The following is a 13,883-nucleotide window of genomic DNA, read 5'->3' as shown; positions in this document are numbered from 1 at the left end:
CATTTTTCACACTTTGCACCATAGTTATGTGATCAACATTCAGCCACTTGGCAACCTATTTATGATGGTTGCCACATCCAGGGGTGGGGTATGTTTTTTAATATATATAGAGAGAGTGAGAATTTTTAATATTTTAACTCATTTTAATCTATTTTTAATCTATATATATTTATATTTTAGCTCATTTTTAATCTATTTTCAATCTATATATTTATATTTTAACTCATTTTAATCTATTTTCAATCTATAGAAAAGCATTTTTATATTTTTAACACTTTAATCTATTTTAATCTATTTTAACTTATTCTAAATATATTTTAATCTATATAGAAGTATTTTTACTTTTTAACTCATTTTAATGTTTTTAATCTATAGAAGTATTTTTATATTTTTAATATACATATATATATGTTGTATTTGTGCTGATAAATAAATAAAGGGAGACTAGTATAGATCTATCTCCCTTTATATATTTATCAGCACAAATACAACAAATGTAACAAAAAGGCAACAGTAAAAATATTGGCTTCTGTCTGGATGGTCTCTTGTGACGAGCCGAAGGACAGAGAATGGAAGTAGTGATCTTCCTCCCATATTTCGGCATACCGGGGGTTGTAAATCTAAATAGATACATATACGTATACATATATATAATTTTAATCTATTTTTAATCTATCAGAATATAGAAGTATTTTACATTTTTTAAATTCTATATATAAGTATTTTTACATTTTAAACTCATTTTTTAATCTATTTTTAATCTATACCGGACTTTTACAAAGCACATACAGTGTGGCTACCGTTTGTTTTAGATACCAGCGGTTCACTTAGCAACCGTGGCAAGAAAGGTCGGTAAAACGGGGCAAATATAAACCCAGGCTGAGTGGCGGTCGTAAGTCGAGGATTTCACCTACTGCCCAACGGATCCAAACCTGTCTCCCAGATACGACCCATCATCCTCGGCCAACCACCCTCGCATGGAACCGGCTTGCTGTCCCCCCCCTCCCCCGGGCAGAAAAGCCCCGAAGTGAAAAAGGACATTCAAAGGGCGGCACTCCGCACATGCCCAGAGGAACCCTCGCCCGAACAACCAAGGAAAGCGCTCTCTTCGGGTTCTAGACACTCTGCACATGCTCAGAGGCGGCCTCTCTTCCCACTCTCCCGTCTAAGTGTGTCTGACCTTCCCGGTCGGCCGCCCAGCCTCTTCATGCCCAACCCGGCGCCGGGGCAACGGCGGCCTTTCTTCGCTTTCGGACAGGAAGCCGGAAACGTCAGTCCGAGTTGGGAGGACCGGCGGAGCCCCGCCTCTTCCGCCCCGAGGGAGCCTGTCAATCTCCCTCCAGCCCGCCCGGCGGAAGCGAGTCCCAGCAGGCGGGGCTCGGTTTTATTTCCCCCCTCCTCTACTCACTAAATAAACATAATTTCCTCCCTACTCACTAAATAAAATAAAATACAAATAAATAAAAATATGAAACGTTTTGTCTTTCAAATTGATATTTATGAAACGAGCAGGCGCCCAGTTAGACACCTGAAGGCAAACGAGACGGGGGGGGTGACGGGACTTCGCCGTTGGAAGTGGTCCTTTGAGGCAAGTGAATCCGAGGCAGCCATCTTTGTTTCGGGCACTGCTCCTCTTTTTCCGAGTTTTTTAAGGAGGCCGCGCCCAAACTTGGAACCACATTCGGGCGTAAAACGGCATTTTTTTCTGCACTATCCTACTGGCTGGCATTAACTGCTTCTCAGAAATCCCCGCCGGACAGACCTCCGTTGCCCTAATCCATCATGGCGCGCAGCCTGCCCTCAAAGATGGCGTCGGACACCAGCCTCACTTGCCCTGAGTCGGGATGGCTTGAGGAAAGGGAGGGGGGCGCTCAGGGGAACGAGAGAAGGGAATGAGAAGCGGGTCACGTGGTGCCAGCGCGCTCGGCCCCCACCTCCGCTACAAGACCCCGCTCTTTCGCGTTTTCTCTCCGCCTCGGAAGCAGCGAGGCCCTCCGAGAACGGTCTCGCGTCAGGACCCGAGCGCGCATGCGCCGCGGGCCAGAACATCACTCCGCCGGGGCTGACCCGAAGCGGAAGACAATCATCCAGCAGGCACCCGGCGGCACCTTCGAACGCGACCCGAGGAGGTGTGTCCCAACCCGCCGTCCGTAGCCGTGGGGAGGGGGGAGGAAATCTTCCCGCCAAAACCTGAGGCAAAACTGCCTCAGGGAGGAAGGAGGGGGGGGAGGGAAAGGCAGTGCTGAATAAAGAGTCGGGCCTGGCCGAGGGGAGTATCGAAAGCCTGCGGTGGGCGGGGACTACCCTCGCTGTTAACCAATCGGCCCCCAGCGTGGCGAGCGGCCGCCGTGGGATTGGATCGTTTTCGGCGGAGAGGCGGGGCTGAGCCTTGAAGAAGGCGTTGCCCCGCCTTTCGGGGGGCGGAGCCCATTTCAACACCTCCCCGAGTGTGGGAAAAAAATACCCGGCACTAGAGGGCGCCATGAAGCTGGTGCGCATGCTCTGTCGTCACAAGACCCTGCTGGGGGGGCTGTCCCTCTTCGGGATGGTCCTGCTCTACCTGGCCAGGTGCACCTCGGAGGGCCTCAAGTCCTCCCCGGGGTGGGGGATGCCCCACCAGCAGCAGCAGCCCCCCCTTGCCCGAGGAGGGGGCCCTGGGCGGCCCTCACCCCCCTGCGGCGGCCCCTCCGCCCCCTCCGGAGGAAGCCACCTTTCTGGCGGTGCTGGTGGTCAGCGGGCCGAAGTACACTGAGCGGCGGAGCATCATCCGAAGCACCTGGCTCTCGATGGCCGGACGGGTGCCCCGCAGTGACCTGTGGTGCCGCTTCGTGGTGGGCACCGGCGGGCCTGACCGGCGAGGAGCTGCACAGCCTGGAACTCGAGCAGAGCCGCCACCACGATCTCCTCCTCCTCCCCGACCTGCGGGATTCCTACGAGAACTTGACTGCCAAAGTGTTGGCCATGTACGTCTGGCTGGACCAGCACCTGGACTTCCGCTTCGTCCTGAAGGCTGACGACGACACCTTTGTCCGCCTGGATGTCCTGGCGGAAGAGCTGCGGTCCAAGGAGCCGCGCCGCCTCTACTGGGGCTTCTTCTCGGGCCGCGGCCGCGTGAAGTCGGGCGGCAAGTGGAAAGAGAACGCCTGGCTGCTGTGCGACTACTACCTTCCTTATGCCCTGGGCGGGGGCTATGTCATCTCATCCGACCTGGTGCACTACCTGCGCCTGAGCCAAGACTATCTCAACCTCTGGCAAAGCGAGGACGTCTCCTTGGGTGCCTGGCTGGCTCCCGTGGACGTCAAGAGGATTCACGACCCTCGCTTTGACACCGAGTACAAGTCGCGCGGTTGCAACAATAAGTATGTGGTGACGCACAAGCAGAGCCTGGAGGACATGCTGGAGAAGCATCAGACTCTGGCCAAGGAGGGGAAGCTTTGCAAGGAGGAGGTGAAACTCCGACTCTCGTACGTGTATGACTGGAACGTGCCTCCTTCCCAGTGCTGCCAGAGAAAGATGGTATACCCTGAAACCCTTGGACTAGAAGGGAGGAAGGGAAGCCGAACGGGGAGGGCGACTGCAAGGGACGGACAGGTGTCACACTCAAATCTCTTCCCTGTGCTGAACTCTCACCCAGTATGCCTAATCGTACTTCGTCGTTTTTAAAAAAAACTTTCAGAGTAACCCTATTTTCATTCGACTTAACAAAAAGTTACGGAAGAACACGGAGCCTTCTGCGTTCCCCCCCCCCCAAAACCTTAGGACCATAAATTATACGTCACTCTGTGGGACGTGAAACCTTTAAAAAACAGAGTTCCAAAACAACTGTGTGAAGTGACACAGCCATTCTCCATGACAATATGTGTACATTTTGGGCAAATGTCGGTACTGTCGACCGTTTCTCCCCTACTTCAAAAGGATGTAGATTTTGCTTTTTCCCCCCACGGCTGTTGATGCGTTAAAAGTGTCCCCGTATCTGCAGAGCAATTCAGCCATGAACCCCAATGGAATTACAAATTAAGGTGCTGCAATCATGCCATTCTTGAATTGAAGTAGTGACTTCTGTCGGCGAGTCACGCGTTTGACTTGAGGCTTCTAATTTCACTTGGATAATTTCTTGAGTGTCCGTTATTACAACATCTTCCACTTCCTGATTGCTACAGTTTGCTCTTTGAATCGTCTTTCCCTTTTACTCAAAAGGGGGGGATGTTTTAATCTGTAATGACAACATTTTAGAGTGATCCACTTGATCGGACGCTGGATCCATCATGATGCACTAAGAATGGCCTATTGGATGGCTACGGAAGATCAGCTATTTTTAAGAGGTTAACTTCTTAACTGCTGAAGACGACAGCTTCGTCTTGACTGAAGATCCACGCTGCTTCGGCCCTGAGAAAATTTAGATGTTTTTAAAATTATGGCCGTTAACCTTTTTTTCAAATGCACTGTTGATGATTAAAACAGGATATTCTTAGGGAGTTGTATTTGAGCTATAACTCTAGATTTGTGATGAACTGGGAGATGACTAAATTGGATGCCTTCCTTGACCAATTTCTTTATTTTAAGAGAACTATTTGAGAGGTTGCAAATAACAATAGTCTCATTTGCAGGCCCTGGCTGTCCGCGACAGGCCTAGTTTTGACAAGCAGGGTTTAATTCACCCAGAATTTATGTGCTGTCACTGCCTTTCTGGGGATGAGAGTATATATAGCCTTCAGTCAAAAATCACCTCAACAACCTTATTCTGACCATGATGTCCAAGGTGTTAAGTGTTCTGGACCAAAGGATATTTGGAAAGGTCTTACAGATGGATGGAATATTTTCTTTTTAAAGATGAATTGTGCTCTGTTGGATGGAGGGACTCATAATTTTATATTATGGGGGGGAGGTCTGTTAACCATGTTCGTTTTTCTTGGCGTCTGCAATAATCCTGGCTCTAAATATTTACATTTTTTCCATAGATATTTGAACTGTTTGATTCCCTCTCTGAAATCTTAAAGAACCTCAGGGCTTAATCTGCTTTTCATTCAGAAAACACTCATAGCAGAGAATCTGAGGTACGCATCTATTTACGCTTAGATCGAATCGAGAAAATTATGATCCAATCATGCTTTAAGGGAAGAGTTGCTGAATTAACTTTTTATTATTATTATTTCCTAATGGTCTCCCATGCGAGGTCTATCAAGACCGACAGTAATTCGATTTTTTTTTTTCTGAAATCACTTTAGGCCGAGCAATAGCTGCTACTTTGCTACAGGGGGCAAATTAGCTTGTTTTAACGATGGACTGTTGGCCATGTTCACCCATTGTCCAACCTTCCTTTGAGAAATTAAGTTACCAGAAAAAATTACAAAGATCTATCCCCTCCCAGGGGGAGTTAGCATTGTATGTAAAATGATGTGCTTATAATAATAGTGATAATTTATTTATAAATACTGTAAATGTACTGTGTATAGTTTCAGGCCTGAGGAAAATGGTTGAATGTCATAATAATTTTAATTTATTAAAGGAATGTGTTGGAAGCTCAGAACGGTCCTTTATCAAATGCCATTGTTTTCTGCTGCACGTTTTAATTTAAAATTCTCTGGTGCTTTTAATTCAGACTCCCGTTGCATTTATCTCTGGAGCTTGGATGAAAGACTATAGATTTATCCTTTCAGTTGAAACCTTACCGCTTCTGAAAGCTGCTTTAAATATTTTGCTGATTCTGATTATATAAAAGGGCCCTGTTCTCCATATATCTGCACACAATAGCCTGTGCACCACTATCCTTCCGTGGTGATTGGATTTTTTTAAGCGTCAGGAAAAAGTGAAGATACCAAATGAAATACAACAGTGGGAAGCTCATATCGGTATTGCTCGTGACTTTTTATAGGGCTTTTTATAACTACTACACAGCTGGAAAGCAGATCTTTATTCTGGGCATAAGCGCTTATGACATTTTATGATGTTTTTTAAGCAAAGGGAACAGATTTTACACACACATACACACACACACACACACCAAAAAAGAAAGCTATACACAGACTGGCATTATTTCCCTGCATTGAAAGGAGGCCTGTGTAATATATTACATCCTGCAATGCTAAAAAAATCCTGCTTTTTGTTTTCAAATTTGAAACTGTGCTTGATTGAAAGGATTGACAGTAAATCCCCCGGATCTCACCCTTTAATCCTTCCGGTTTAGCCAAATCAAGTCCTATTAACTGTGTATCCGCCTTAATGCTAAGAGGCTTGTCCTGTACACAGGCAGTCCTTAAAGGTAAAGATAAGATTCCCCTTGTACATATGTGCTAGTCGTTCCCGACTCTAGAGGGCAGTGCTCATCTCTGTTTCAAAGCCGAAGAGCCAGCGCTGTCCGAAGATGTCTCAGTGGTCATGTGGCCAGCATGAATCAACTCCCGAAGCCGCACGGGACGCTGTTCCCTTCCCAACAAAATTAGTGGTTCCTATTTTTCTACTTGCATTTTTTAAAGGTGTTTTTGAACTGCTAGGTTGGCAGAAGCTGAGGCAAGTCATGGGAGCTCACTCTGTTATGTGGCACTAGGGATTCGAACCCCCGAGCTGCTGACATTTCTGACCGACAAGCTCAGTGTGTGAGCCACCTTAAGGTAGTCCTTAACTTACAGCAATTTGTTTAGTGACCATTTGAAGTTTCAACATCACTTGTAAAACACAGACTCGTGACTATTTTTCATACGGCTCTTACACCCCACCCCCCCACAGTCACGTGATCACACAATCAGGAACATGTGTGCGAGGGGAACCTTTAGCTTTTGATACCTCGAAGGTGCTTTATCAAAAGGCAATCGGACTTTTTTTTTCCCTTGAGAAAGAAAAAAAAAGGCATTTCGCTTCTCATCTAAGAAGTTCAGAACCGATGAAACTCCTTGGATGAGAAGTGAAACTTCTTCCTCAAAGAAAAAAAGAAATTTTGAAAAGTTTTGATACTGAATTCGCCGCGATGCCTGGAATGCTCAAAACATCTTTTTTTTTTAAATCTTATTGTACTTTAAAGGGTTGGGTTTTTTTTGAGGGGGGGGGGGGAAGACCTTTTATTTGGACTCGCAAATGTAACGTACACCAGAACACGAAGGAGACTTAAAGTCCCAGCCAAGTGCATCCTTGCAAGCTACGGAGATACCCTGAGGCTGGGAAGGCAGCTCAGCCAAATTGCGGCCAGGGAGGGAAACCGATATCTTTGATTTCCTCTGGACGTTTGGCCGCAGATGAGAAGCCTGGTCCTTCCCCGAACTCTTTTCTTTTTTGCTCAACCTCTTTTCAGGAAACCGAGGTTAGAGGAAGGAGAAAGGAGTCGGTTTTCCAAATCTGCTCACCGCATCTCTTTCCTGGGTGAGGCATGTCCTGTCAATTTTGTATTTCTGAAAGAGAGGCTGTGCTTGAAGTCAGAATGAATAATGCATCAGGGCCTTGGCTTCCCTGCCTCCCGTTACCACTGGGGAGCCTGGCCGATCGTGGCTTCTTTCGTGGCTGCAGGGATACTGTTGTGGCCAGCCAGTGGATTCGGACAGTGAAGAGATCGGGTTTTGCAGAGATCGGCCTGGCAGCTCTCCAAGCCAGATAAGGTCTGTGACCGTAAATCCTCCCTCGAAAGAGTTTGCTGGATGTGAAAGAGCAGAATTCACAGTCAATTAATAAAAGGTTTTTTTTTTTGTCGGGACCAGGAGTTTGCTTCGTGCTCTTGGGAAGCCTCAGTCAGGACAGATAAAGTAACAGTTAGGAGGGGTCTGGGTGCTTCCTCTGAGCCCCCCACCCCAGTAAACAGGAAGAGGTGGAAAATATCTCCAGTTTTTCCAAATTATCATAGACAACACACTTCACAAGGCCAAGCTGCAGAAGGCTTCTTCTCCCACCATAGCCTGCTCTGACAGTCCTCTCTGTTCAAGCCATCCTTCAATTGTCATGTTCATAGTTTGCAGCGTGACCCGTCAAAACCGCGGTCCACAAAAGCGCGCTCGACGAAAGTGCGCATTTGACGTCATCACAGCGCGACGAAAAAAATTAAAAATTGAAATAAAAACAAAATTAAAGCAAGCCGATTCACATAAAGGTAAGGGTTAGGTTAAGGGTTAGGGTTAGGTTTAGAGCGTTAGGGTTACGTTTAGCGTTAGGTTAAGGGTTAGCGTTAGGTTTAGCGTTAGGTTAAGGGTAGGTTTAGGGTTAGATTTAGGGTTAGGTTAAGGGTTAGGTTTAGGGTTAGGTTTAGGGTTAGGTTTGGGGGGGTTGGGGTAAGGTTTTTCGCTTTATTTTTACATTTATCGATCACAGTGCGATGTTTTCGTCGCACTGTGATGACGTCACGTACGCGCTTTCGTCGAGCGTGATTTTGTCATCCGTGGTTTTGTGGTGGAACCAGTTTGCAGAACTTGGAATGGGTCTACGCCAGTGTTTCTCAACCTTGGCACCTTGAAGATGTCTGGACTTCAACTCCCAGAATTCCCCAGCCAGCGAATGCTGGCTGGGAATTCTGGGAGTTGAAGTCCAGACATCTTCAAGGTGCCAAGGTTGAGAAACACTGGTCTACGCCGTCCTATAAAGGTTTGATAAGACCAATATTTTCCAGACAGTAACTATTGTAAATCGAGGTAAGTTCTTGAGAGGTGAAATGTTTTCAGCTATTTGCTCAGCCCGCTTGATTGTAATACGCAATCTTTACCATTTATTCATACAGCCTTTGACATATTTAATGAGGTTTTTCTTTGAATTAAGGTCAAATTTTGCAACAGCCGCAATCTTTTCTCACATCCTGGCCTGCTGTCGTGAGCTTCCAGATAGTTCCTCATCAAGAACTGACCCTGTTATCATTCTGGCAAGTTTGACAGAAGAGCAGAGTTGGAAGGGACCTTGGAGGTCGTCTAGTCCAACCCCCTGCTCAAGCAGGAAAACCTACACCCTTTCAGTTGTCCAATCTCTTAAAGATCTCCAACGTTGGATCGCCCACAACTTCTGGAGGGAAGTCGTTCCACTGATCGTTACTTTTTAAACAAAAAAAATATGTTCATAATAGTTTTTAGGTTCTCTACTTCAACTTGTGAATTCTCTCCCCTTCTCCAAGGGCTTTGAGGCTAGAGCAGGAGTTGGCAATTTGCGGCTCTGGAGCCGCATGTGGCTCTTTCATCCCTCTGCTGCAGCTCCCTGTCGCCGTACGGCTCCACAATGGATAGGGCTTTTGGTTAGGACAGGTAGAGGTAAAAAGGACGCCGCACTAGGAGGAGACTATGATGTGGGAACCGAACTTCCGGTCGTCTCCAGAATTGAACGGGGGGGGGGGGTGTTCCAGTTAGGATCTTTGTGGCTCTTTTGAGTGTCTAAGATTGCCAACCCCTGGGCTGGATAGAAGTGAAAATCTTGACAGTCTGAAGCATTGGTTAAATAAGCTGTCTGTCTGTTGTTTTTCCTTCTCTTGTCTGATTGAATGGAGCTCTCCGAAGCCTTGTGGATTTTAGCGTAAACAAACTAATCTGCATTAAGCAGCGGCGGCTGCTCTCCTGGGATACCCACATTCAAAATCCCTCCAAATATGTGAAGAGCATTAACTCCCAGAATGGAGGGATAAGGAACACGGTGCCTTAGGACTTTATAATAAGGCAGCATCGTCCTGATGCCTGCGCCGAGCCCCGCCATTGTCCCGGTTATGAGATCAGCTTTCCGTTTGGTTCAATAATTCAGTGGGAGATTAAATTTTAATTCCGTCCTCCGCGGCAGCTGGCAGGGCTGGGCGTCCCATTTATTCATTAATCTGACAATGACGATTGGTTTTAATTAAACACGCCTCCATCCCATTTTTGCAGAGAATGCGGAGGCCCTTTCTCTGTGCCACCGTGTTTTCACGAATTACGCGATTCTGAGTGGTGGGACTTATTTCTCACAATAGACTAGACCAGTGGTTCTCAACCTGTGGGTCTGGACCCCTTTGGGGGTTGAACTACCCTTTCACCATAGGAAAACACATATTTTTGAAAAAATACGGAAAACATAAAATAATCTTATGGTTGGGGGTCACCTCAACATGAGGAACTGTATTAAAGGGTCAGGGCATTAGGAAGGTTGAGACCCACTGGACTAGACCCATGATGGCGAACCTGTGGCACACAGGCCATAGGTGGCACGCGGAGCAGTGGTCAGTTTCGGATCCCGTTCCAACTGGTATGGTTGGAACGGGCCCTGTGTCGCCCACATGGATGGGCGTGGAGTGCGTGCATACATAGTACCTGCCTATGACGCCTCCTTGATGCTCCACCGCCTTGGAGCATTGCCCAGACGCTGTATGCGCCATGCGTGGAAGCGCCAAAGGCTTAAAGGACAGGTAAGGAGCTCGGGTGAGCGGGCGAGCCCTCAGAAGCACCGTACCAGAATGGTACCCGGTGCTCCAGGCAGGCTCTAGTACGCCTATACCAGGGCGTACCGCCTGCAACGCACCACTGACGCGGAGCCATATTGGTCGGCACATGAGCTCCACTCCGGCGCGCATGTGCATGGCAACAGCTGATTTTGAGGCCTTCTGGGCCTACCAGAAGTCAGGAAACAGGCTGTTTTTGGCCTCCGGAGGGCCTTCAAGTGTGGGAAGGCCATTTTCACCCTGCCCAGGCTCCTAGAAAGGGTCTGAAACCTGGGGAGAGTAAAAAAACTGGCCCTCAGGTGCAACTGGAAGTCGGCCTCCGGGAGGTGGGGTGCTGAAGGTCTTTTTTTCCCTTCTCCAGGCTCCTAAAATGGGTGTGGAGCCTGGGGAGCACGAAAAACGGGTCCTCCATGCCACCATGTGCCAAAAGCGGAAGTTGCATGGGGGGAGGTGGCATAGAATTATGGGGATGGCAGGCGGTGACAAAACCAGGTAGCCATCTTTGGATGAGACAAAGTGGGGACTGTCAGGAAAAAGGGCTGGGAGGTGGGAAATAATAGAGATGGTCCACAACTACCTACATTTGCTTAGAGACATTCCAAGTTATAACTGCACTCAATAAATGGAGGTGTTATGGTTTTTCACACTTGGCACCATCATTGGCAGCATCCCCCAGCAATCCAGCCTGCCAAGCTCATACAATGTTCTCCGACATTCGATTCTGTGTTGACTTCCGCAAAGAGGGGTGTGTGCACAAGTAGCCTTTTTATAGTCTGGAGAGGAGCCTAATGACCACCAGCTGAGTGCAATTACCTCCTGTAATTGCGTAATTGTTCCTGATGCTTATTAGCTCTTTGATGGCGTGCATCCAGGAACAACTCACTACTGGCTTCCGGCTCACTCTCCCTTGTCTCCTCCCCACTGGTCAAAGGCTCAGGTGCCTCCTGGTGGCCAACCAGCCTCTGCGCCCTGCTTGGAGTCGGAGCCCTGTCCAGGGTCCTCCACATCCTCCAGAGCTGACTCATAGGGCCCCTCGCTGTCAGAGTCTGGTGGTAGCTCCAACGGCTCCTGCTGGGCCACAACAGTAACAGCCCTGGCAAGCAAAATGGAGCAAAACTCACTTAATAACTCTATTGGCCAGCAATGGAAATTTTAGGCTCCATTGTCGGCCACAAGTAGAGGACTATCCGTGAAAAGTAAGGAAAAAGGAAAAGGCTGAACAATTAGAAAGGCACCAATCTAGAAGGCAAGGAGACTGTGAGTTTAAATTCCATCTTAGCCATGAAAGATAGATAGATAGATAGATAGATAGATAGATAGATAGATAGATAGATAGATAGATAGATAGATAGATAGATAGATTAGAGATAGAGAGATATGGGGAGATATATATATATATATATACATACATACATACACACACACACACATACATATACATACATACATACATACATACATACATACACACACACACACACACATACCATTTTTATGACACAGATGGATCTGTTTCATTTTAAACAGTTGTCTCCCTCTTGTGGCTGTTGCTGCTTTTTATACACACACACACCGGCTTTGAAATGGAGGGGGGAAAAGCCTATACACAACATGAATGGAGCATTTAAAATAAATTAAAATAGAATACCCGATAACAAGAGAATGTTTCTCTATCCAACTATTTGCATCGGATGTGGGCACTTGACTCGGAGTACCACAGATGTTTGGCAATAATAAATTTGTACTTTTGTGGAAGCTTAATTACAACTTTCCTAATTACGCCCAGAAATGTGAGGGTTTTATGCAGGGAGCAATCGAAGAGAGATTGTGGTGCTTTGTGACAACATATTAGGTGGAATTTTATGGCTCAGCATTGTCTAGACTAAGTCAGCTTTAAGGATGCGTGGATTTTAACTCTCAGAATTTCCCCAGCCAGCATAAGGAATTTTGGGAGGTAAAATCCACACATCTTAAGGTTGTCTTGTCTGAAAAAAACACTACACTAACCCTTAAATTTGTTCCAGTTTGAACTGGGGTGCCCAGAATAAGACCTAGGACTCTGAACCAGGGTAGAGAAAATGAGGACGGTGGTGTGTGTCTCCTCCACTTCTTAGCTCAGTGCCTACATTTGCAAAGAAGACAACCCAGCATTCCCTCTCTTCAATAGTTCAAATCTCACCAGGTTCAAGGTTGACTCAGCTTTCCATCATTCCAAGGTAAGTAAAATGAGGACCCAGATTGTTGAGGGCTGCGTCTGTAAACTGCTTGGAGAGGGCTGTAAAAGCACTATGAAGTGGTATATAAGTCTAAGGGCTATTACTAACTTTCTATCTTCCTCCCAGTGGTTAGAATGCAGTATTGCAGGCTAACTCTGCCCACTGCCAGCAGTTCAATCCTGACCGACTGGCTCCAGGTTGACTCAGCCTTCCATCCTTCGGAGGTCGGTAAAATGAGGACCCCCGTTGTTGGAGGAAAGAGGCTGGCTCTGTAAACCGCTTAGAGAGGGCTATAAAAGCACTGTGAAGCGGTATGTAAGTCTAAGGACTATTGCTTTTGCTTATTTCCGTGCAGAAAGATTTTTCAATTTTCCAACCTTAGCTGGTACGTCAAATCTCCTCCATCGTTGGCTTTTGAAAAGCTTTTTTGCAAAAACTCCCACGGATTCCGGAGGGCTGCCATTTGCGTGGAGGGGCGGTGGAAGGCCTGGGATAATTCACTGTGCGAGCCTCCCCGAAGCCCAAAGTCCACTTATGGCCTTATTAGAATAAGAATCCGAGGGGGCTCCCGTAAAGCCTTTAACCAAAGGCAGGGTTTTTTTCCCAAGCCGAGGATGAAGTTTATGAGATGTGAAGAGGAGCCGGGCGAAGAGAAGCTTTAACAACATGGATCTCATTTCGTAGAAATAACAGTCTTTTGTAATGGTTTTTCTCCGATAAGATCGACTGGGGGGACGGGGACGGGGGGGGGCAGACGCCGAGGCCGATGGCACTGAAAATAAATGCTGAAAAGCTGAGTCCAATTAAGGGCAGCAGTTCGCCAAAGCTTGGGGGGGTGGGCTCTGCTCCCCACCACCAAGCAGGGGGAAAATCTGCCTTGCCAGGTGGAGGCAAGGCAGGAAATGGGAGCCAGGATGAGGCTCAAGCCATTTGTGTTCCTGGGAAATAAGCAGTTTAAGGGGCAGCTTTGGGAGAAGGAAGAAAAAAAACCTTTTCTGCGAGATGAATCTTGGAGTCCTAGTGGACAACCACTTAAACATGAGCCATCCGTGTGCAGCAGCTGCCAAAAAAGCCAACACAGTTCTAGGCTGCATCAACAGAGGGAGAGAATCAAGATCAGATGAAGGGTTGTGTGTAAATATGTTTATTTTCATTTCGTACAGTCACATATATACTGTGCATAACCGGGGCATATAACATTGAACAATAAACACAGCCCTCCCTCTTGTCAACAATACCCCCCAAAATACAAACCCAATATACCACTTCAACCCACCATACACCCTTTCTTTCGCCCTCCCTCCAACTTT

At 47.1% G+C, this 13,883-nt stretch overlaps 1 protein-coding gene across 1 annotated transcript; it reads left to right on the top strand.

Annotated features, from left to right (window-relative positions):
* Positions 1–2,122: 2,122 nt before the first annotated feature.
* On the top strand, positions 2,123–4,963 carry B3GALT6 (beta-1,3-galactosyltransferase 6). Its single transcript, XM_032231917.1, is given in 3 exon segments — positions 2,123–2,638; positions 2,640–2,843; positions 2,845–4,963. Coding segments are annotated over 3 exon segments (1,179 nt in total). The 5' UTR covers positions 2,123–2,482; the 3' UTR covers positions 3,664–4,963.
* The last annotated feature ends 8,920 nt before the right edge of the window (positions 4,964–13,883 follow it).

The sequence above is a fragment of the Thamnophis elegans genome, chromosome 15 (genome assembly GCF_009769535.1).
Source record: "Thamnophis elegans isolate rThaEle1 chromosome 15, rThaEle1.pri, whole genome shotgun sequence".
NCBI classification, from domain to species: domain Eukaryota; kingdom Metazoa; phylum Chordata; class Lepidosauria; order Squamata; family Colubridae; genus Thamnophis; species Thamnophis elegans.
Note: the sequence above shows the minus strand (reverse complement) of the source record. Positions and strands in the feature narration are given on the sequence as shown.